Source organism: Canis lupus, chromosome 3 (genome assembly GCF_048164855.1).
Source record: "Canis lupus baileyi chromosome 3, mCanLup2.hap1, whole genome shotgun sequence".
In the NCBI taxonomy this organism is placed as follows: domain Eukaryota; kingdom Metazoa; phylum Chordata; class Mammalia; order Carnivora; family Canidae; genus Canis; species Canis lupus.
Genome location: NC_132840.1, coordinates 55214926 through 55237066, shown reverse-complemented (window position 1 = coordinate 55237066; position 22141 = coordinate 55214926). Strand labels below are relative to the sequence as shown.

Below are 22141 nucleotides of genomic sequence, written 5' to 3'. Positions count from 1 at the left end.
TTGCTCTCTTGCATTTGGGCCAAGAGCGTGTGACAAAATCCCTGAACTCTGGACCTGGAGACCATCTGGCCTGACGCGGTCAGTCTTGGGTCAGAACCAGGCAGTGCAATGAGCTTTGTCACCTGTTCCTCACGGGTACATTTGCAGCAGTCGCACCTGGCCAGGAGTCACATGGCTGGGCAGTGGCTGGGGCTTGGGCTGTCTACCTTCTGGGTACTTCCCAGCCCGTCATGGTGGAGCAGGGCCAGGTGACTTGTCCCGGCCAGTGCGCCGTGACCAGAGGCAATGGGTTCACTTCTGGCTAGAATGTTCCACAGCCGGCGTGAGGATTCCCAGAGTACCCCCTTCCCTCTGCCAGAGCCCACGGCAGCTGTCCCCCTGGCTGTCCCACTGGCTCAGGTCCCACGAGGGACATGCACCAGGGGCAAGACACCCACAATCGGGACAGACCTCTGCCAGCAGGGTCTGGGTGGCCGTGAATGCAGCACCGTCTGTCTGTCCTGGGTGACATGGGGCAGGGTCCCGGTGTAGAGCCAGGCAGGCCAGGTCCAGGGCTGGGCTGCCTTGTGGAGGAGAAGCAGGTGTGTGGCGGCCACGTGCACACAAGCGCGTGGATGTGGGACCACTGAGGGGAGTGGTGGGAATTTGGAGTGACCAGTGCCACCAGGGAAGACCAACCAGGAACAGGGTCACCTGCCCTATGCATGATTTACGCCTTACCAAGTCCCCTGACTGTGGGCCCGGGCGTCTGGACCCAGGTGCTCCCCGTACACGGCCGTCTCTGGTGTCGGGGTCCTAGGACACGCTGCGTCAGGTGGTGCTGGGCTCTCCTGTGTCTGGGCCATGGAGGGTGCAGCCCTGCCCTCTTGGGGGTGGTCATCCACAGTTATCTGGGAAATCCACGGGAGACCCCACGATGCCCCTCCCGCGGGCCCACTCTCCTTTTCCCTCAGTGAAACCTCGTGCTTTGGAAACGGCCCGGTCACCCACCCTCGTGCTCTCCCCCTCTGCCAGCTGGCCACCCTGCCTTCTACATACACAGGACAGCGGGCACCTTCGAACCCGGAACGTGCTGGCGCTCCCGTGGGCCTGGTGTCCTCTGCAGCCTCCCCTGCCCACCGGCTCTTATTCACACTCGTGCATACACACACACACACACACACACACACACACACACACCCCTCCACTGCCGTCTACGCACCCACATGGGGTGCTCAGAGCCTGTTTAGGAGCCAAATAAAGGCACTGCCCTCCTGACGTCGTAATCACCCCTCTCTGAGCCCTAACTGGGTGCTTTCTAGCCTGATAACATCCCGTCCGCCCCCATCGTGCTCACCAGACCTCATCTGGCTGCTTGGAGTCACGGTCAGCCTGGGAAATGGGTTTACTGTCACTGAGGAAAGGAAATGGGGCTGCTTCTGGGCCTGAAGGCAGTTCCCAAAGTAGAGAACAATGTTTCTGAGTAATGACAGCAAGCCCCGGGAGTGACCTGGGCAGGGTGGCAGGGGGACAGGTGTGTCCTCAGACACACACCATGTGGCCGCCTCCTCCTCCCCGCCGGGACGCACAGGGCCTTGGCTGTCCACTCGTGGGCACACGACCTCCTCAGGCACACAGATGCCCGAAGCCATAGGCTGTTAACCTGCTACCTGCCCCCCAGGATGTCCAGCACACTGTGGGGTAGCTGGGAACCCCCAGCAGCCATGGGGCATGACCACTTCAGGGACCTTGGGCCGGCACCCAAATGGCCAGTGTCGAGACCAGAAGGGTCACCCCGGGCCTGCAGCTCTAGGCAGCTCGCCATGTACCTTTCGGAACCAACACACATCGGAGGTTCAGAGCTTTGGGGAGGGATTTATTGAGAGCAGTTTCATGTACCACTGGGGTGCTGGGCTTTTCTCCATCACCGGCAGGTGTCACAGCTGGCGGTCCCCTTGCTGTCACTAGTTGGTGGGCCAGACTGCCACGACCACGATAGCCACGAGCAGCAATAAAATCACCATGATCATCCCTGGAAAACAGAAGCACAAGAGACTGCTTTAGCGATTCATGATGAAGGGCAGCGTGCAGCCTCTCAACCCCCTTTACAGGGGACGGCGGATGTGGTTCTGCAGCGTGTCCATGGGTCCTCTAAACCTGTGGGTTGTGTTCCTGTGTGTGTGTGTGTGTGTGTGCGCGCGCGCGCGTGCGTGCTCTCAGCAGCCCCGGGGTGCTGGTGCAGAGGCAGGGGCTCCAGGGACGCTGAACGGTTTCCGCCTCTCCACCTGGAGAGCTCTGCCAGCAAAGTGCCAGCAAGGCTGGGGGTGCTGGAGGTGCTGGGTGAGGAGGGGCCTGCACACTCTGTCCCTGGCTCTGCCCTCTGTGTGCAGCTCGGCTCTGTTTTCAGTTTGCCTTGAGGAAACACCAATAGGGGATCCCTGGGTGGCGCAGTGGTTTGGCGCCTGCCTTTGGCCCAGGACGCGATCCTGGAGACCCGGGATCGAATCCCACGTCGGGCTCCCGGTGCATGGAGCCTGCTTCTCCCTCTGCCTGTGTCTCTGCCTCTTTCTCTCTCTCTCTCTCTCTCTGTGATTATCATAAATAAATAAATTAAAAAAAAACATTTTAGGAAACACCAATAAAGCAAAGGGCTTTAGGGTCGGCAAGGAAATGTTAAATCTAGAATCCATTTTCTCCACTGCATACGAGGTTTTGCCTTTTCTTCTTGAGTCCAAGATGCTTGTGTCACTCATCTGTAAAAATATCCAAAGGAGGGGCTCCTGGGGGGCTCAGTGGGTTAAGCATCTGCCTTCAGCTCAGGTCATGATCCCAGGGTCCTGGGATTGAGTCCCATGTCGGGCTCCCTGCAGGGAGCCTGCTTCTCCCTCTCCCTCTGTCCCTCTCCTCCACTCATTCTCTCTTTCTGTCTCAAATAAATAAAATCTTTTTTAAAATTAAAAAAAAAATTAAAAATTTAAAAATTAAAAAAAAAAAAAATCCAATGGAGAGACTCCTGCAAAGTCAGCACTCAATAAACATTTGCTGTGTCAAGGGTCCCTGAGCTACTGAGGCCCTGAGGGGGAAGCAAGATGTTCACAGGGTAAAGCACACGGATGCGTCAAGGAAGTAACAGGTGAGTCAGACACATAGGATCACGTGGCTCTTGGGACCCCAGGGCTGCCCAGCTCAGACTGAGAAGCTGTTTTCTGGAAGGTCGGTCCCAGGGGTTCTAATCCCTATGCTCCTACAGGAAGCCGCTAACACATTATGGATCCTATTGACCAGATACCTACTGGCCACGTGGGGCTCTTTCCATTTCCATGAATTAATATCAAATAAAATTAAGAGCTCAGCTTTTCTCTTCCGCTAACCATGCTGTGAGTGCTCAAGAGCCCCCTGTGGCCAGCGGCTACTAGGCTGGACAGAGAAAACAGATGAGCTTTCCTTCATCGCCACGGAAAGTTCTACTGGACAGAAGGGGCAGAAGGTCCGGACCTGGGATGACCTCACCTGCTCCTGCACCCCCACCTTCCACGATGGCTCCTGGGTAGGGACTCAATGCCCGCTGGTGAACAGATGGATGAATGGTTAGGCAGCGTGTCCTTGACACTCACCCTACATCCGACAGCTTCCCACACTGGGAGTCAGTTTTGTTAAGTTCTATTTTTCTGGGAAACTGCCTGTTTTTTCTGAGCCTTCAGAAATACTGGCACAGGGGCATCTGGGTGGCTCAGCGGCTGAGCATCTGCCTTCAGCTCAGGTTGTGATCCCGGGGTCCTGGGATCGAGTCCCACATCGGGCTCCCCGCAGGGTGCCTGCTTCTCCCTCTGCCTGTGTCTCTGCCTCTCTCTGTATCTCTCATGAATAAATAAATAAAATCTTAAAAAAAAAAAAAAGAAAAAGACAAAGGAGATATGACACACTGTGGTCTGCAAAGCCTATGCTATTTACTATTGGTGTTTCAGAGAAGTCTGCAGATCCCTGTTCTCCATCATCGTGGCTGGTGACGACCCAGCTGCAGCCTGGGTTCATCCATGGGGGGTCTGGTCTCCACTTCTTTCCTCTGGGGATTTCTTCTCTTCCTGGTAAATTCGGCTACATGTCAGCAGTTTAGAAGCAGGGCTGTGATACTTTATCTCACAATTCAGGGGCAACTGCTAGCTGTCCAGGGTGCAGGCTAATAACCCCAAAGATAAAAGGGAGGCCTGGGTGCTAAGGAAAGTCAGGAGATGAGGTGTTTCTGGAAGAGGTTCTGTTGCCAGCTGCTCATGCAGGATCGGAGCTGGGAGAACCCTTGAGGCTGAGAGGCTCGCTGTGCAGTAGGGGTTCTGGACTGGGTGTGGCCGGGGGGAGAGGGGAGGCCCAAGGAGAGGTCGACACAAGTGACCCTGAGATTCACATGGGGGGGGGTGGCAAGCACAGCGGAACAAGAGGTGGGAGCCAGGAGCTGGAGGGCAGAGACCAGCTGGGAAGAAGAAACCACACACCCGGTTCGAGTTTGTACACAATCCGAGGGAAGGGGCCTCCGGGCACCAGGGGTTACCACCAGCCCCGTAAAATGGGGCCACTGCACTGTGCCCACCTGGCGCCCACTCTGCCCAATCCGTTCCCCACAACTGAGCTGGAATGGAAACCAGATCGGGTGACTGTGTGTGTTGCACACTCTCAGATGGCTCAACTGAAATCCAGACTCTTTATGGGGTGGGGGTGGAGGGCTCTCACGGGCCCTGCAGAATCTGGGACCCCTGCTACCCCTGCAGCCACCCTCTGCACCTGGGAGCCAGCCATCGGCCTTCAGTTTGCTCAGTGAGCCATGCTTCCTCCTGCCTCCTCCCTCCTCCCTATGGAGTTTATCCAGAACAGAGCCTCACTCGCAGAAGAGACACGGCACATCTGATTGATTGATCGATTGATAGATGATAGACAGATATGAATGAACCAATGTAGTGACTATCTGGAAGGGACAAGAAGAACCAATAAGAAAGACAAAGAAGAATCAACCAAGAAGGAGAAGGTGAGAATGTGTATCAAGGAAGCTAAAGGAGGAGAAGATCCAAGAGGCGGTCAGCACCCATCGACAAACACCGCGCGGATGCCAGGAGCCCAGACAGAGGCTCCTAGGGGGGGTGTCCTTTACTGGGACAGTTTTAGAGATGGGTGGCTGGGCCTCCTGGAACTACCACCAATACAACGATTCCTCCGTAAGCTGATCATTATTGTATCATAGAAACTGTGAGTCGCACAAGCCATGCTGGGCAGAGGTGACACAGGGCACCTCAGTACCCATGAAAACCAAAAATGCACTTTGCTCCTGACACCACAGAGAGAGGGAATACTTTGCTGTTGTTGTTATTTTAGAGACGTAAGGTCTTTATTGGGGAGAGAGAGCATGAGTGGGGGAGGGGCAGAGGAAGAAGCAGGCTCCCCACTGAGCAGGGAGCCCGATGCGGGGACTCAATCCCAGGACCCCTGGATGATGACATGAGCCGAAGGCAGATGCTTCGCCAACTGAGCCCCCAGGCGCCCTGAGAGAGACAGTACTCCGATGTAATGTGGTCAACGGGGTTCCCGTCCAGAGATGGAAGGGGACAGTGACAAATACATCTTTTATATTTTCAACCCTTTCACAGCAAACAGGGGCCCTCTGGCTGCAACATTTTCACCAGGTTTCAGTAAACCGGTGTGTGCAGATGATCAGAGTCAGGAAGTCATCTCAAGGTGGCCGGTGACAGTGACAAGTTGAAGGCCAGCCCTGCCTGTTGGGTTCTCCTGGTCAAAGAGCAGGTGTTTACATACCTCACCACATAGCAATGCTTCTCTCAGAGAGTCTGGCCTCCCTAGAGTGTGCCCACAGCTCTGGCACCTTCCTTGAATGGAGCCTCTCTTCCCTGAAGATGTTCTGGGAAGAGTGACCAAGGCTCGTTCTAAAGCCAGGGAGGGCTAAGCCGTGCCGTGCACAGAATCCGTGCGTGTGCCGGGGTCTCTCTGTCCTTGGGGAGGGAAAGCTCTGACCTAAAGCCCAGGAGCCAGACCTGGAATCCAGCTGGGACTGACCCCTCCTGTACCTCTTCCTCTTTCTCTGCACCAGCGAGGCCTGTCCAGCGGGGACCCTGGTCCCCAACACGATGTGAGGCTTATCAGAGATGGGGCGACCAGGCTCCTTTGGGCTGAAAAACTGGGATACAGAGTCTCTTTTCTTTCCTTCTTTTTTAAAATTTAGTATTCCTGAGAGACACACAGAGAGAGGCAGAGACACAGGCAGAGGGAGAAGCAGGCTCCATGCAGGGAGCCCGATGTGGGACTCGATTCCAGGACCCCGGGGTCACATCCTGAGCTCAAGGCAGATGCTCAACCACTGAGCCACCCAGGTGCCCCTCTTTTCCACGTTTTATGGTGGAAAACTGTCAACAGATACAAAAGTGGGCGGAAGAGCCTAATGCACCACGATGCACAAGGGTGGATTCGTGGCCCGTCTAGTTTTACCTGTGCCTTCACCTGTGCCCTGTCCCCAGCCTATTCTTTGGAAGTTAACCCCGAGACAGACTTCCTCTTCCCCTACTTCAGTGAGGATCACTCAAGGAGAAGGCATCATTAAAACAAAAAAAGTCACCACCACACATGAGCACGGATGATTGGCTTTTTCTTAAAGCCAGGGCCCGGGAAGAGCCTCCGGCCCGAGGCACAGGGAAGTGGCTCCAGCCTAGAGGCCTCGCAGGAGGCAGGAGACCACAGCCGAGGCCACGAGGCCACGGGAAGAAGGGGGAATGGTATTCAGTCACGTGCAGAAGAGAGAACTTCTTTCTTTTGCCTCCGAACAGCGCTCAAGCCTCGGGGGTCTGCTCATCCATCCCCCAGCTAAGGAAATGTTTGACATTTCAGAACGAGGAAAGACAGTTGAGCTCCTGGGAAGCTGCCAACTTCTCAGACAATGAAGGCTCTCTGTCCCCACCCGCGGCCCGGAGACACCTGGCGAGGCTGCGGGCCTCAGGACCCTGCCCTCCGGCTCCGCTCAGCCCTGGGCGCCGGGGTGCTGGCACCTGGCGAGGCTGGGCGTCCCTCCCCACAGCCACGGGCCCCTCGCAGGGCCGGCACGGGGCGCCCGGGTCACGGGAGTGGAAAAGAGTGGCCATTTCCTCTGGTCAGCTTACCAGATGGGTATTACTCAACCACTTAGAGTATTTACAAGTCCAGCTCATGGCAATTAAAAAAAGATGTAAGAAAACAAACTCCTTTTTCAGACTGGAGAGGGACATGAGACACAGTCTCTCCAGAACAGTGTTTGTTGTGTTTTCTGAAGATTGTTTATCTGGATTAATGGTTTATGTTTTTTCCAGGGAAACACTGGGAATCAGCAAATTAATGGAGGCTGTGCTGCTGATGTGTCTGCCACAGTTGAGCATATAGGTAGCAGCTCTCAGGGCTTATGGAGGAGGGAGGAGGGAGGGGAAGAGGTGCAAAGGAGGCAGGGGAGGAGGAAGGAGAAAGGGAGGGGAGGAGGGAGGGAAGGGAGAAGAAGGAGGGGAGGAGGGAGGGGAGGCAGGAGGGGGCAGGGGATAAAGGAGGGGAAGAGGAGAGAGAGAAGGGAGGAGGAAGGGAAGGAAGAGCAGGGGATGAAGAGGAGGAGGAGGGAAGGGAGGAAGAGAAAGGGAGGAAGAAGAGGGGAAGGGGAAGAGGAGGAGGGGAATGAGGGAGGGGAGGAAGAGGGAAGGGAAGAAGGGGAGGAAGGGAATGGGAGAGGGGAGGGGAGGAGAAGGAATATGGACTCTAGCTTTTTTTGAGAGAGCAGATGTCAGCACAGACCATGGCCCCCTCAGCCCCCAGCTATAGGGGATGCAGAGCTAAGCACAGTGGGAATGGAGGGGTCAGAGCCAGTGGAGGGTGGAGGGTGAGGAATGGGAGGGATGGGGAAGTAGGGTAGGAGGGGTGAGGGAGGGGTGAGGGATGGGAGGGTGGAGGGGTGATGGGGTGGAGGGGGAGGGGTGGGGGGAGGGCGGTGGAGGGGTGGGAGTGTGATGGGGTGGGGGGTGACAGGGTAGGAGGGCGGAGGATGGAGGGTGGCAGGCAGGGGATGCTAAGAGCACTGTTATCTGATGGGGTTTTGTCCCAGCAAAGCTGCCTGGGTGGTGGGGACTGCCCACCCCCCCCAACACCCCCCCCTTCCACAAGGTTCTGCACCGGAACGTGGGCTGTTGGGCACTAGGGCCTGAGGAAGCTCCGGGCAGCCATGGGGGGCTTGGGGCAGCCGTGTGGGGAGACCTGGGGCAGCCGTGGGGGTGGGGGGCTCCGGGCAGCCATCGGGTGGGGACTCCGGGCAGCCGTAGGATAGCTGCGTGTTTTTCCAGTTGTGCCTACAGGTGACATTTGCTCACGCATTAACCGCCCGCTCTCAGGGATCAGACCGATTTCTTGAGGCACCTCGGGAGCCCAGGTGGGGAGTACTCCGAGAGGAGACCAAACCGGAATATTTGTTTTCAAAAGTTTATGTAAATGTTCCCTTTAATCCCATTACTGGGCAAGCAGGCTAAGAAAAACGAAGCCGGCCAGCAGAGAAGGTGAACCGTATTCACACGTGGATTCTGGGAGTGGAGGGCGGCAGGAGGCGGGTGCCCTTGGGACCCCAGCCGGGGGCGCAGGATGGGCCCAGCAACCTCCCTCCCACCAGCCTGGAAGGTACTGCAGGTACCGCCTGGGGAGAGGGGCAGGGGCCGCCCCCGCCCCCCCCCCCCCCCCCAGTTCTGCCAACAGTGCTTTCGTTAAAAAAACTGAGCAAAAGTCTTCTCTGCTCTTTTGACTTTGGTTCTGTTCTTACATGGGGCAGCTCTGGGGGCTGATCCCCTCAACAGACCTCATGTCCCCCCTGCTGCTTTCACCCTCTGCCCTGGATCACCCTCTGCAGGGCGATGGCCTGGGACGCTCCCAGAGCCAGGCCAGTGCTCTTAAATGATCGTCTTCCTCCCTTACATGCCTGTAGGATTTATTAATAGTCCTTCCCTTAGAGCAGAGGATCTCCCGCCACAGGGATCATACAGACTGATGTGGGGCCACGCGCCGTGGTTCTGGGGAGTCTGGGAGACCTGAGTACAAATCTGCGGGCATTGGGAGAGTTCGGGTCCACCGCCTGTACAAGCCCCGAAATACCGACTTCTAGGAGTGCGGTGAGGATGCGGTGATAATGAAGTGCATGAGGCTCCCAGAGCGAATGTGGCGCTCCAGAAACAGCAGTGACGATGACAGTGACGACCCTTGCGTGCACAGCGGGTCCCCGAGAGAGCCAGGCTCACGGCCTGACAACAGAAATAGGATGTCATTCACTACCCAGGAGAGAAGGGGGAGGAGCAGAACCAGAGGGGACCCCTGGGTGGCAACCCATTCAGAAACTGGAGCCTAGTTCCAGCCACGGCTCAGCCATGGTGACGGGTGTCCAGGAAAGTTTGCAAGTTCAGGGTGGAATGTCTGGCAGCCTCTGTTTGGGTCATTAGCCACAGGAAGGGCTGGGTGAAGACTGGAGGCGGTGGGAAGGCAAGCAGAGCCAGCAGACCCAGCCGAGGGGACGCCAGGTGACAGGAGTGCCACGGTCCCGGGGTGTGGGCCCCACGTGGGAGGCATGGTCAGAACCGGGGCAGTGCAGGGGCCGGGGTCACAGGTAGGAGGAGGAGGGCAGAGCAAACTCCAGGGGAAAGCTGAGGGGGCTCTGAGGCCATGCCTGGCCCTGGAGCACGGTTAGCTCTGTGTGGGGACGCTGGGCACTCGAGCGGGGCCAGCACCAATCATCTCCATCACATCGATGCATGGAGTCAACGGCAGCATGAGAACAGAAGTGACGATTAAGAGCTGTGGTCATGCTGCTACGTGTACATGTACTCAGAACGTTCTACACATAAATCCTGTGCTGTTCTCACCAGACGTCAGTGGGGCTGGCAAAGCAACAATTTCCCTTGATCTGTGGGTAAGGAGATGGGGTCTGAGAGGTTGGTCCCACCTTGACCTTGGGAGAGCCCCAGGAAGGCCGCAGGCCAACAGCAGGCTCTGGGCTGATGGCCACGTTTCCTGGGAGGGGGTGCTGCAGGGGCTGGGCCTGGCCAGGGAGCGTGCTCAGGAGGGGACACGACCCAGGCAGGCCACCGAGGGTGACCGGGGGGCGGTGGGAGGCTGTGTCTGTGACGCCAAGTGACAGACCCCTCAAAGAAACACACGAGAAGGCAAAAGATCAGCCTAGAATTGGTGTGTGGTTTGATTCTGATCAAAAACAACAAAAACTTAGATGAAACATCTTAACGTTGCTTTGGCTATGATGTCACCCTGAGTGTGTCTGTCTCTGCCTCTGGATGGGATTCCAGCCCAGGGACAGGTGCGGCCCCGGGCTCTTGCTAGCCTAGGTGAAGAGGGCAGTGACACTTGTGCATGCCAGTGCCCTCGGGGCTGCCGCGAGAGCCACAGCATACCGGGCCCATGTGACCAAATTCTGGTCCGTCTGGAAAGGACAAGCTTCCTGAGGGTGGGAACTGTGTTCTCCTCTGGAGTGGCTCTAGAAGGGGCAAGCCTGCCCCCCCCACTCCCCGAGGGATCTGTGCTGAGGTGATGCAGGGAGGAGAGACGGGCCACCCTTGTCACACTGCCCTCTGAAGGCCCAGGCCCCATCTGGGGACAATCCATCTCCCGGGTCCCCGGGCTGCCACCCCATCTTGACGCAGATGACAGGCAAGGTTCAGCATCCACAGAGGAGCTGGAGGAAAGATGCTTGGCGTCCACAGAGAAGCTGGAAGAAAGTCAACCCTGGAGAGAAGGCAGGGATGGGGGAGGGGGAGGATGCTGTGGGGAGACATCTGGGGGCCAGAGAGAGTGAGCAGTCCTGGCAGGAAGCAGGAATTGGGAAGGTGGCTTGACAGCAGTGGGGGATGGGACAAAAGAGAGGGGCTTGTCTAGAAACAGGAAATTGGAAGGAATTACGGCTGCCAGAGCCCAGCGGATGCAGGCCTAGGGAAAGGCAGGCTCCTGGGCTCTGGGCTCCAGGGACCTGCCTCCCTGGGCATCGATCGGGTGGCTCTGTCATGGCCACGAGGGCCCCACAAGGCCAACACCTGACCGTCTGTCGGTGGAGGACCAGACACGACAGCACATCTCACCAGCGAGGGCAAATCATGTTGTGACCAGGCAGTCAAGGCCTGTGGGTCAAGCAGTCGCAGTGGGCGGCTGGCCCTGGGCACCGCCCAGGATAAAGTGTGCCCAAGCGCAATCAGATTTCACCACCCAGGACCCACCGTGAGTTGGGTCCAACGGGTGCAAAGACATGCATGTGGCTCTTCGTGGGCCTCCTGGTCCTCTCCCGAAGAGAGGCAGAAATCACCCCATCCCTGGCTCTGCAAAACAAACCGAAAATGCTCTGCAGCTGATAGGGCTCCTCGGAGGGAGTGTGCAAAAGCTTGGCCTTACTATTGCTTCCTGCGCAGAAAGTGCTGACTAGTTTCAAGGCCCCATCTGTGCTCTTAAAGTGTTACTCATTTCCCTTCCCCGAAGGACGTTCAGGCCAGCAAATCACCGCAGCTCAACGGCAGAGCTCGATTCTAAATAGACGAGCCTCCCTATCGGCAATCAGAACCAGCTTGTTATGAGTTGTCAAGTCAATAATTTAGTGCTAGTTGTCTGGTGCATCAATATTTGCTGAGAAATATCCCCTCCCTCTGCCACGCGTTACCCCTGGGAGTGTGAGCCTGTCTGGAATCTGGCAGAAATTCAAGTGTCTCTGAAAAGACCGTCAGGAACTCAGTTATGGATATCTTGTTTTGACAATTCCCTCTTGACTAAGTGTCAAAAGATTTCTGGATGGCTCCAGTCAGGCTATGGATTCACCATCACGAACCCCTTCGTTTGTGCTGTTTGCACTGGAAAGCGTCACCTGGCATCAATTAGGGATACCGGGCGAGGCGACAGGAGGGAGCCACTGCCAAAGTTCTAAGTCAGGTACAGAAAGGCAGGGCACGGAGGCATGGCCGGCAGCACGCATTGCCTTCTCAATGCGTCAGATGCTTGGCCTTCTGATTTTATTTTTTTAAACCAAATCATTTGACCAATATGCAGAAGCCCACTGGGAGGTATATTTGGACCGAGGCTCTGAGTTCCAAACCCCAGAGCACCATCTTCCTGGGAGGTGGGGTGGAGGCAGCAGCTAGATGTCTGTTCAACTTGACCCTGCCACATACACAGCTGACGGGCCCAGCAGCAGAGCCTGCGTGAGGCCAACGGACCTCTCTTTCCCAGGAATTGTGAAGTTTGGACCTAGTAGAGTTGGGGCTGTTGCCGTAATGGTGATGCTCTAGAGGGGCGGCCAACGAAACAGGCCCGGGGGGGGGGGGGTCCCAGGATGTGCCTTGGTTCCAACTCTTCCTGGTTCAATTACTGCTTGGATTCTTGCCAGTCACCCGATGTTGTTAACACAAATGACACATTCTTTAGCCTAAATGAGCCAGGGTCCTTTCCTCTGACTTGTAACCGAGACCTTTCAGTAAAGAGGTCACCAGCAAAAATAACTATTTGTCTCCAGTTATTTGGGAAAACGTAAGAGCAACACATGGATGGTTTCGCTTTACTATACATCTCGTTGAAAGAGCAATGAGGGCGCTATTCCTGGGGGACGTGCAAGCTTGTGTCGCATCCCTCCTTACTTGGAGGGGGCTGGGGTCCCGTCGAAATCATTCACCAGCAAGAGATCTCAGACACTCTTTTGCAGTCATGCCTCCAATTATGTCACGAATATTCTTGGGGTAACACTACAGGTGCTGTCCTAAAGAGTCAAAGGGAACAGGAGAGACGCTCAGGCTCTAGGGGAAGAGGTACTCTGAGCAGAGATTGGGGCAGGAGAGCCCCCCATCCTGTAAGCAAGAACACCTTGGATGGGGTGAGCAAGTGGCTTGGCCCCTTCCCCTTGGGGATCCCTAGCTCCCCAGAGCACGCCGTGTAGGGGCCCATCAAGCGTGTGGGTCATGCAGGTCCCAGGTAGATGCGCATTGTTCTGGCCACCATGGTGCTGCTAACAAGAGCCACATGTGCCACCATGAGTGGTCCAGGCACTTCGTATATGCCTCGCACACTGCATATCGAGGTGCTCAGACAGTGTCCCGTCACCAAGGAAACAGGAAGTCCCCGCTCCTGATGTGGTTAGGAAAGGAAAAACAACACTGATAGCCTCTGGATTCTCCATCTCTGTGGTGGATTTTGATTTACTCAACGAATACCGACTGAGCACCTACAAGTACCAGGCACTGTTCTTCTTGTCCCTAGAGACATGGCAGTGAACAAAAAGACAAAAATTCCCGCCCACATTGTGTTGCTATTTGTGTGTGTGGGGTGTGCGTGCATGCACATGAGCCTGCACGCCTGCTGGCTTGGGGGGGGGGTACAGTGGGTGTAGAGAGACAAAAACCCCAAGTAAGTAAATCACACAGCATTCTAGAAGGTGCAAAGTGCCGCAGAGAACAAAGCTTCTCTCTTCCCTCTTCCCATGGTGGCTCCAAGGCACAGATCCCCCCTCCCTCGAGTTCTAGGGGCACCAGCAGGAGGGAGTGCTAATATTTTCCAGAAACCCACCATCCCACATTAGAATCTGGAAACATATTGCGGGTAAGATTAGGGTGCCTTCCTACGTGGCACCAGGAAACTGCCATCCATGAACGTTAATAATACGGAAGGTCAGTAATAACACATTACGGCAGCCGGTTGGAATGACGACGGGTGATGTAATGACAAGTGCAAACAGAAAGGGGACTTATTATGGAGCGCAGAAAAAGGCGGGCTGGCAGGGAAGAACTTGTCAGTGGGTCCCCGGCACTTTCCAGGACAGGGCACCCTGCTCAGCAGACACTGGGAGCCGCGTTGTCTTGGGGGGGGCAGGGGGGACGTGTGGTTTAGCAGATGGTCTTCTCAGACGGTGGCGATTCCTCATGTGGCCCTGTTGTGACAGCTCTGTGCCCAAATGAATAGTGTGCTTCGAAAACCAATGGCTTTTGGGGTGCCTGGGTGGCTCAGTGGTTGAGCATCTGCCTTCAGCTCAGGTCGTGTCAGGCTCCCTGCTCAGTGGGGAGTCGGCTTCTCCTTCTCCTGCTCCCCCTGCTTGTGCTCTTTCTTTCTCCATCAGTAAATAAAATATCAAAAAGAAGCCCCAAAACAGGTGGCTGTTGTCTTTTTTTGGGGGTGCGTTTCACTTAATAGTAGCACTGCCCCCCCGCTTGCTGTAATCTGACCTGTAAAAGCCAGGTTCTGGTGGCAGGAGGAGGAAGAGGGAGTAGTAGATGCCAGATGTCTCCTGAAGTTTGGAAGAATCAGGGTGAATTCATTGTAGGGGGATTGCTAGTAGATTTTCTGGTGCTTCGGGTGGACAGCCACTCTGTCAACCCAGAGAGCACATCTGCCTGCACCCCCGTCCCCCAAGCCAGAATTTCTTCGGCCTCCAAGGTGACATGGGCCATGTACAACCAGCCTCTCTCTCAGAGAAGAAACGTGAGCGGTTAAGAGCTGGGGGAGAAAGGAGGGATAAGGGCTGGCGAGGGCAGCCCGACATGGTCTTTTCATTTGAAGAGTGGAGTCTTTTCCCAAATAGCCAGAACATATGTCATGATCACTTGGCTTGGCCTGTGAGCCTATCCCTGTCATCCAGGCAGAAATATGAGCTCCAAGGGTCACCCATGCTTGCAAATGGTCATGAGGAAGTGACGTGAAGCTCTCTGACCCACTAACTCCCAGTGCCATGTGTGTTCACTTCTTGACTGTGCAGCCAAGTGACAGGGGTGTATGAATCCAAGGTCCCCCTCTCTGAGAGGCCACCCAGCGTAGTGATGGGAACTGCAGCGTGGGCTGAACAATCATACACCTGCATTCACACCATGGCTCTGCCGTCTGGGTAAGGGACCCCACCTCTGAGCCTAAAATTGGGGGAATACTAGCCCTCGCACCACAGTTGCCATGCAGACGAGACGAGGTAGGAGGCTCAGTGACGAGCATACTACCTAACATGTGGCACATTGTCAGCTGTCATTGGCTGCCATTATTCCTGCTGGAGACTGTTCTGGCTACAAGAGTGGCCTTCACAATCTGCACCCTGGACAGAAGATGCTCCAGTCTGCACCCTGTCTGTGAGGCCCTCTGCACGTCAATGCTGCTGCATCCTCTTACCGCACAGCACCAGAAAGAGGGGGATGCCTGGGGAGCGCGGGACCACCCTTCCTTACGTTCCAAACACCCTCTCATGAACACAGATTTTAAAATTTAGGCTCATGCAAAATTCCCCAACAATGTGTATGCCCAGATATATGAAAAGACCCATATTAAGAGCACTTCCAAAAAATGCGGTTTATATTTGCCCATAGAAGGGACCAGAGTGCACCGATGGTCTCCTGTTTGGGCCCCGGGGCCCTCACTCAAGGATATGGCTAGAGTGAGATGCTTGGCTGCAGGGACAGGGTAAATGTCCTCCGGCACGCCGGCATCACAAGACAGATGGAGTAAAAACAAAAGAGACACCCAGAAGCTGCCTGGCACCAGGTCTTATGAAATGGGTCTCTTACCAGAAGCAGCACTGGAGGGACACCTGGGTGGCTCAGTGGTTGAGCATCTGCCTTTGGCTCAGGGCGTGATCCTGGAGTCCCAGGATCGAGTCCCACATCCAGCTTCCTGCATGGAGCCTGCTTCTCCCTCTGCCTGTGTCTCTGCCTCTCTCTGTGTCTCAAGAATAAATAAATAAAATCTTTAAAAAAAAAAAAAAAGAAGAAGCAGCAGCAGCAGCATTGGAGCTCGCAGTTCGATCTGGGAAATGTGCAGGAGCAACCGGGCCAGGTAGGCCACGGAACCCTCACCCCAAACACAGGGTGTGCTGCAGGTGTTTGCACACCGTGGAGCGGAGTGGCCTCTTCCCTCGTCAGGGGAACCTGCAGTGACGCCAGCTCCATTCATACTATTCTTGAACACTTTTTCCCAGCCCCAGAGACGTCCTTCCACGGCCAGTAAATCATCCATGGATCCATATAAATCGACCTTTGTGGTGGGGGCAGGGGAGGTTGCCACTTTCAGAGTGCTCCTGAGTGAAAACCTGGACCAAGAACTGGTGCTTCCAAAACCCTTGTGGCTCTGAGACACAGATTCAATGATGCCACTGATGAGCCAGATGAAAATAAATGGATGAGACCCCAAGCCAGATGTTCTAGAATAGAGCCAACCTAAAAACGGTTAAGCAAGGATTTTATTGGTGAGAAGGATGAACAGAGAGATGTCTGAGGCCCAAGGATCCAGAGCAGAAAGTAAGGGAGACCTGTCTGGGGTGACTTCCTTAAGAAACGGGGTTTATGTCACTTTTGGGGATAAGGCAACCCAGATGGAAGTCTTCTCTCTCTTCCCCCAAGGGTGGTCAGTGTGGAAGAGGCTTCATGAGAACCTAAAGATACAGTCAGAGAAAGGCATCTTGATGATACAACTCAGTGTCCTGGGTCCCCCCTTAGCTTGTCCAAGCGAACACCAGATATCTGTGCCACATACCAGGCCCAAAATATACCTGCCTCTTGGATGCTCGCTGTTGGCACAAGTAAGAAAAGGTGCTTGAGGATCCTATTACAACCATATCATCATCTTCTCCATATCCAGTCTTTTGGAAACGAGAAGAGACAATCCAAAAATGTCAGACTTGGCGTTGAAATATTTGTTGACTTGCACTGAACTTGGTCTGTCAGATAATTTCAGAAATCATTGCAAGGCAAAATAGCCAAGTTGAATTATGACACGTTCCCAATACGAGGATCCAGTTTTCCCACCTTGGCCGCTCACTCTCAGCACTCCACGATCTCTCACACCTCCGTGCCTTGGCACGGGTTGCTCGCACTGCTCCAGAGCCCTCCGCGGCTTCCACACACCCAGTGTGCAGACACTGGCTTTTGGCCTCAGCTCAAAAACGCTCCCTCCCCAGTGACACCTCCTTTCCTGAGCCCACAGCATCCTGGGACTGCTTTTCCTTGGCTTTTTCTGTATCCTGAACACATACGTTACAGAAAATTAGCTCATTACCTGGGTAAATTAGCAACTGATTGGGTTCATGGATGACCTTCGCTGATCATTTGTAAGTTCTTTTTTTTTTTTTAAGGTTTTTAATTTATTTATTAGAGAGAGGGTGAGCAAGAGCAAGAGTGGGGGTGGGGTGAGGGTGGGGAGAGACAGAGGGAGAGGGAAAAGCAGGCTCCCAGAGGAGCAGGGAGCCCAAGGCAGGACTCTATCCCAGGACCTGGGGATCATGACCTGAGCCGAGGGCAGACGCTTGACTGAGCCCCCCAGGTGCCCCCATCTATAAATTCTTGAGAGCTGGAGAGGACAGACCATGTACTGACATGACTCTGTCTCTACAGTGTTATCCACAGGTGCCCAGCATGAATGTCATATAACATACGCTTACTGTAGTGTGCACTTGTGTTTTGGTTGATTGGAAAGCAGCTCATCGTTTAGACTCAAATATCTATTGCCTGTGTATTAAGAGTCCGTGGTGTGGATTTCAAATGACATTTGGTGATAATTAATGTGGAGATATTCTAGTAGCTGGAACAGTATTTGGCACATACTAAGTGCTCAGTGAATACGTGCTGAATGAATGAATGAAAGGAAGAGTATAAACTATCAATAAAACGGGTTATTATGGAGGGCTGGTTGTAAAGAACTGTAGGGGGACAGGAGTAAGTACAGCTGGTACTGCCAAACTCAAAATTAATATATTACCCATAAGTGGTTAATATCTGAACATAAAATGCGAGGAGAACATATTCTACAAATATCCTTCAAATAAATCAACAGAGTCACATTTCAGTGAAATGCTGGGATTTTACCAGATGCTCATGGGTTTCTTTTTAACACAATTTGGACTCAGTTTTCAGCAAACTGAAACTCTCCGTATTGAACAAATGACCCACATTTTATTGGTTCTCTGTAACTTTTTATCCTTCTTTATTCGCTATTCACAGCCATTTCTAAGGAGGAAATCATCAAAAGTCACCTAACAACGGAGATGCGCTGTGTTGGTGTTTGGAGCAGTGTTGCTCCTGTGTGATCACTGGTGTGTCAGGACCGCCTGGGGGGTGGTTAGAAATGCAGCTTCCAGGCCCCGCCTTACACCTGCTGAGTCCAGACCTCTGGAAGTAGGGCCCAGGAAGCGGGGTGTCACCGAGCCCTCTGTGCGATCCTTCTGGCGCTAACATCTGAGAACATTTCAGAAGGTAGAATCAGAAGTTCTCCAGCCCGTGAAGTAAAATGTCAACTGTTACCACGCTGGGAAGAGCTGTGCAGGGTCGGGGGTCCCCAGCCGGTAGGAGGGCCTCTATCCTGGGGGCAAAGCAGACACCCAGCGACTCCCCACTGATGACATGCAGCCTCGTGAGAAGAGGTGCAGCCTGGGGATGTGTCAGGTGCCCAAAACTCATATGCTGTCATGACCCCTCCCCCCATTTCCTCTCCACAGAGATACCTCTGTTCTGAGAAGGTCTCCGGGGCCACAGCAGCAGGTGGAATGGCCAACACTGCCTCGCTCTGAACACACAGCCTCGCACAACCATCTCCAGGGACGGCCAGACTTTCTACTCAGCATCAGGTTGACCAGATGATCTGAGCCGCTAAGACCCTGTGACTCTCCTTCCTGACAGAAGCCTTGGGGAAGGCCCAAGACGGGAAGGAAGAAGCACCAGCGAGGCCAAGGACAGCAGGAAGGAGCTAGAATGATTGCAGCTTCGGCCGCGATCCGCTGGATGCAGACGGGCCGGCTGTGACACTCCCTTCCCCGCATCACAGGTCCTGATCTTGGACCACAGCCGCATCTCTAATGCATGGTGCATCCAAAGGAGGTGCTCGGTCATCACATGTGGCTCACCACGGCAGCCTGCCCTCCCAGAGGGTGTCCTGGAACCGGCCCTCTGCAGAGCTGGTTTCAAAGCCCGGGCAGCCCCTCTGCGAGCCGCCTTCCTCCGGCACGGTGGGTGAGGAAATGAGAGAGGGAATGTCTAATGATTGGTTCCTTATGGCCTTGCACATTCTTGGAGTATATTTTTTACGCTCGCTGGAACGCTTCTGCATTCTTGATAGCAGGACCGTAATATAAGTCCCTTCCTTTCAGAGCGCTGTCTTTTATTGACACACTAAAATATCCTCGGAGCAAGCCCTGCCTCCCCTCCTGCCTTCACCCCTCCTTCGCCGTGGCCGAGCTCCCCACGCCCGCCATGCCTTGTTCTCTTTCTAAGAATGCAATAAACATTTCAGCACGGTCTTTTCAATCCACATTATTTATAATATTCTGAACATCCATCGAGCCTGGCTAGAACGCTAAGTAATAAATCAAACTTAACAACAACAAAAAAGGCGAAGGCAGGGGGGTGGGGATCACCCCTTGGCGAGGCTAAAGCCTGAGCCGGTCCATTCCCCAAAGGGCTTAGTTATGTTAGGAAAAGTGAGATGGGGATGAGACTCAGGGTTTAGGATGACATGGAGGCAGGAACTCAAATCTATAGGCATAATCATAACTTTGTATAAATCTCAAACAAACCTACCTCTCAGGGGTGTCATGAGGATAAATGAGATACGTGGGAAGCACTCTGAGTGCCTCGAATAAAAGCAACTGGAGCCCAGTTCTCCTTGCTCAGTCCAAAAGGTCATCTGCTTGGAATGAAGAGGCTAAAAGCCCTCCTGCCCTCCTGGAGCTCCAGTCTTTGCTCATTAACATCCCCTCTTACAGGTTTGGAGGGGGGCAGGGCCCGGGCAGGTGGTGTGCTTCTGGCAGCCTGGCCATGGGACCCTCCTGCTCTGGGGGCCACCCTCAGGGCCCCCCTCCCTCCCACCACTCCCCACCCCACCAGTGAGGACCAAGCCAGGCCACACACACAGCCAGAGGTCTCTCCAAGGAAGGATTCTGCTCCTTCCCCGGGGGACGGTGGCGGGGATGGGGGAGGCGGAATTTGTCCCACACCCATACTGCATGGCGCTAGGCAGGTTTATACAGTCTGACTTTCTCCTCAAAGAGGCAGAATCTGGCCCAAGAGCTCGCTGATGATTTCAAAATTTATCTAAACAAACGTGGAGGCCAGCAGAGGCTCTTGGCTAATTGCATAATTGGCCTGAGGCCTCGCTGCCTTGGCGACTTCCCACTCCTTCCCAATCTTGCACTGGAAACCCAAGCTGCTCGGCCTGGCCACGGAGCGGGCGTGTGTTTACGTGGCTCGACCTCAACCTCGCGGCTCGGCGGGCGCGGAGCCTGGCATGCTCTGCAATCTGCTCTAAGTGGTCCCTTTAGACAGTTTCCGGGAGGAGAGGAGCTACTGCTATTCTGTCCTTGTTCAGGGGTACGAGCGCAAGACTGGAGTCACTGAGTCACGACCCACACGGTATCATCTGGGGAAATGACCGTAACCGGCTGGTCATGGGACTTCTCTGCAAGAAAGCAACTTTGCTTATTAACATGGTCAGACTTGCCAAAAAGTCGAGCTCCACCAGGCTGCCACTTTGCATGTGGACCTCATGTGGCCTTGTGAGAAGACTGATGGGCCTTCCGGTTCCGAGGTGTCATCTGCTTGCTACCCTGGGTAGCCATAAGGTCGCAACCAATATTCTAGAAGGGATTTCATATCGGCTTTGTTGTGTTCATCCACTTCTACTGGCTAAGTGGCCCCCAAAGCCCCCCAAACTTATGGATGATATCCATATCTGCTTTAAAAAAAAGTCTTGGAGGGATCCCTGGGTGGCGCAGTGGTTTGGCGCCTGCCTTTGGCCCAGGGCGCGATCCTGGAGACCCGGGATCGAATCCCACATCAGGCTCCTGGTGCATGGAGCCTGCTTCTCCCTCTGCCTGTGTCTCTGCCTCTCTCTCTCTCTCTGTGACTATCATAAATAAATAAAAAAGGAGAATTATTTAAAAAAAAAAAAAAGTCTTGGAAAATACAACATTGTCTTTGTAATGTCCCTTGGTCATAAGGACCACCAGTGTTGGTTACATGACTACATAGGGACCACCGAAGTCTTTGTTACATCACTGCTACAGTTAGTGGTCTGTTTCCAGTGTCTGCTTCTTTTGCTTCTGATCACACAGACACCCTCTGTAGCTCCGGCCTATCAGGATTGAGTGGCTGCCCCAGACCTCTCGGGTCTCTTCCTCAGCAAGTGTCCACTCTCACGCCAGGCATCCACGGGGACCCCCTTCCCTTGGCTGTCACCTCCTAGGCCAGACTTTAATACCATCAGAGTTCCCCCATCACTAAATAGAGGGCTGGCCCACATGATGCCAGAGGAGCCACCGCTCTCTGCCTCTCTCATCTTCAACCACTTACACACGCTCTGGTCTTGTCCTTACTCATATGGTGTCAGTGACGTGGAAGGAGCGGTTAAGCCCATGGCTTTAGAGCCAGACTGCCTGGGTTCAAATCCTGACTGGTCCACTTCCCAGCTGCAAGCTTCTTACCCTTTCTGGGCCTCACCCATAGAATGGGGATCATAGTAGTATGTATATTTGTTGGGTATGGTACCTATAACCCAGTCATGCTCAGTAAACATCTGCTTTTCCCATTACTAGGGCTTCACCAGGCATGTTTCATGGTGTGCCTATAGTCCCTTGAAATGGGCTCTTTGTTGACCTAGACTCTGGTTGAGGGCAAGCCCTGGCAGCTGTGGTTTTTACCTCATGATCCTACCCATTGAGCCATGGTGACTTGGGCACATAGAGGTGACCCAACCCATGGGCTGGCCAGCAGTTTCTGACTCAGCCCATGAAGCTGAGTTGAGTAGAAAGATTCTTTTCTCTTTTTGAACTAGGAAATAAGGAGCCATGCAGACTTGCTAGATGTCCTTAGGATAAATTCACCTTTTTTGGTCATGATATGAGTGGTTCTCTGTTCTCTGCTCCCCAGCTGAAAGATCTCCCAAAGAACAAAAGTTTAACACATATCTCATATATGCCACACTGCAGATATATTCACTTAAAAGGCAGATATTTTGATTAAAGGAATAAATTTCTAGTAGGGAAATTTTGGGTTATCTTCAAGATGGTTGGAAGGCTTTACTTTTAAAATTAAGACTTTTTAGGCCTTCAGTGAAATACCCAAGACATGCACAAAATTGGTTTTAGTCAATCCCCTTTAAATATCAACCCCTATTTCAAATCTAGATCCTA

At 54.0% G+C, this 22141-nt stretch overlaps 1 protein-coding gene across 7 annotated transcripts in view; it reads right to left on the bottom strand.

The window, feature by feature from the left end:
* Positions 1-1773: 1773 nt before the first annotated feature.
* The window catches only part of STX8 (syntaxin 8), a 255907-nt gene continuing 235539 nt past the window's right edge, over positions 1774-22141 (bottom strand). For 6 of the 7 annotated variants that reach the window (XM_072821146.1, XM_072821150.1, XM_072821154.1 and 3 more), the window contains one exon: positions 1774-2011. In XM_072821146.1, the coding sequence (XP_072677247.1) occupies positions 1789-2011 (223 nt within the window). In that variant the 3' untranslated portion in view covers positions 1774-1788. The remainder of the gene's footprint in view (positions 2012-22141) is intronic. The other variant, XM_072821148.1, reaches the window with a different exon arrangement.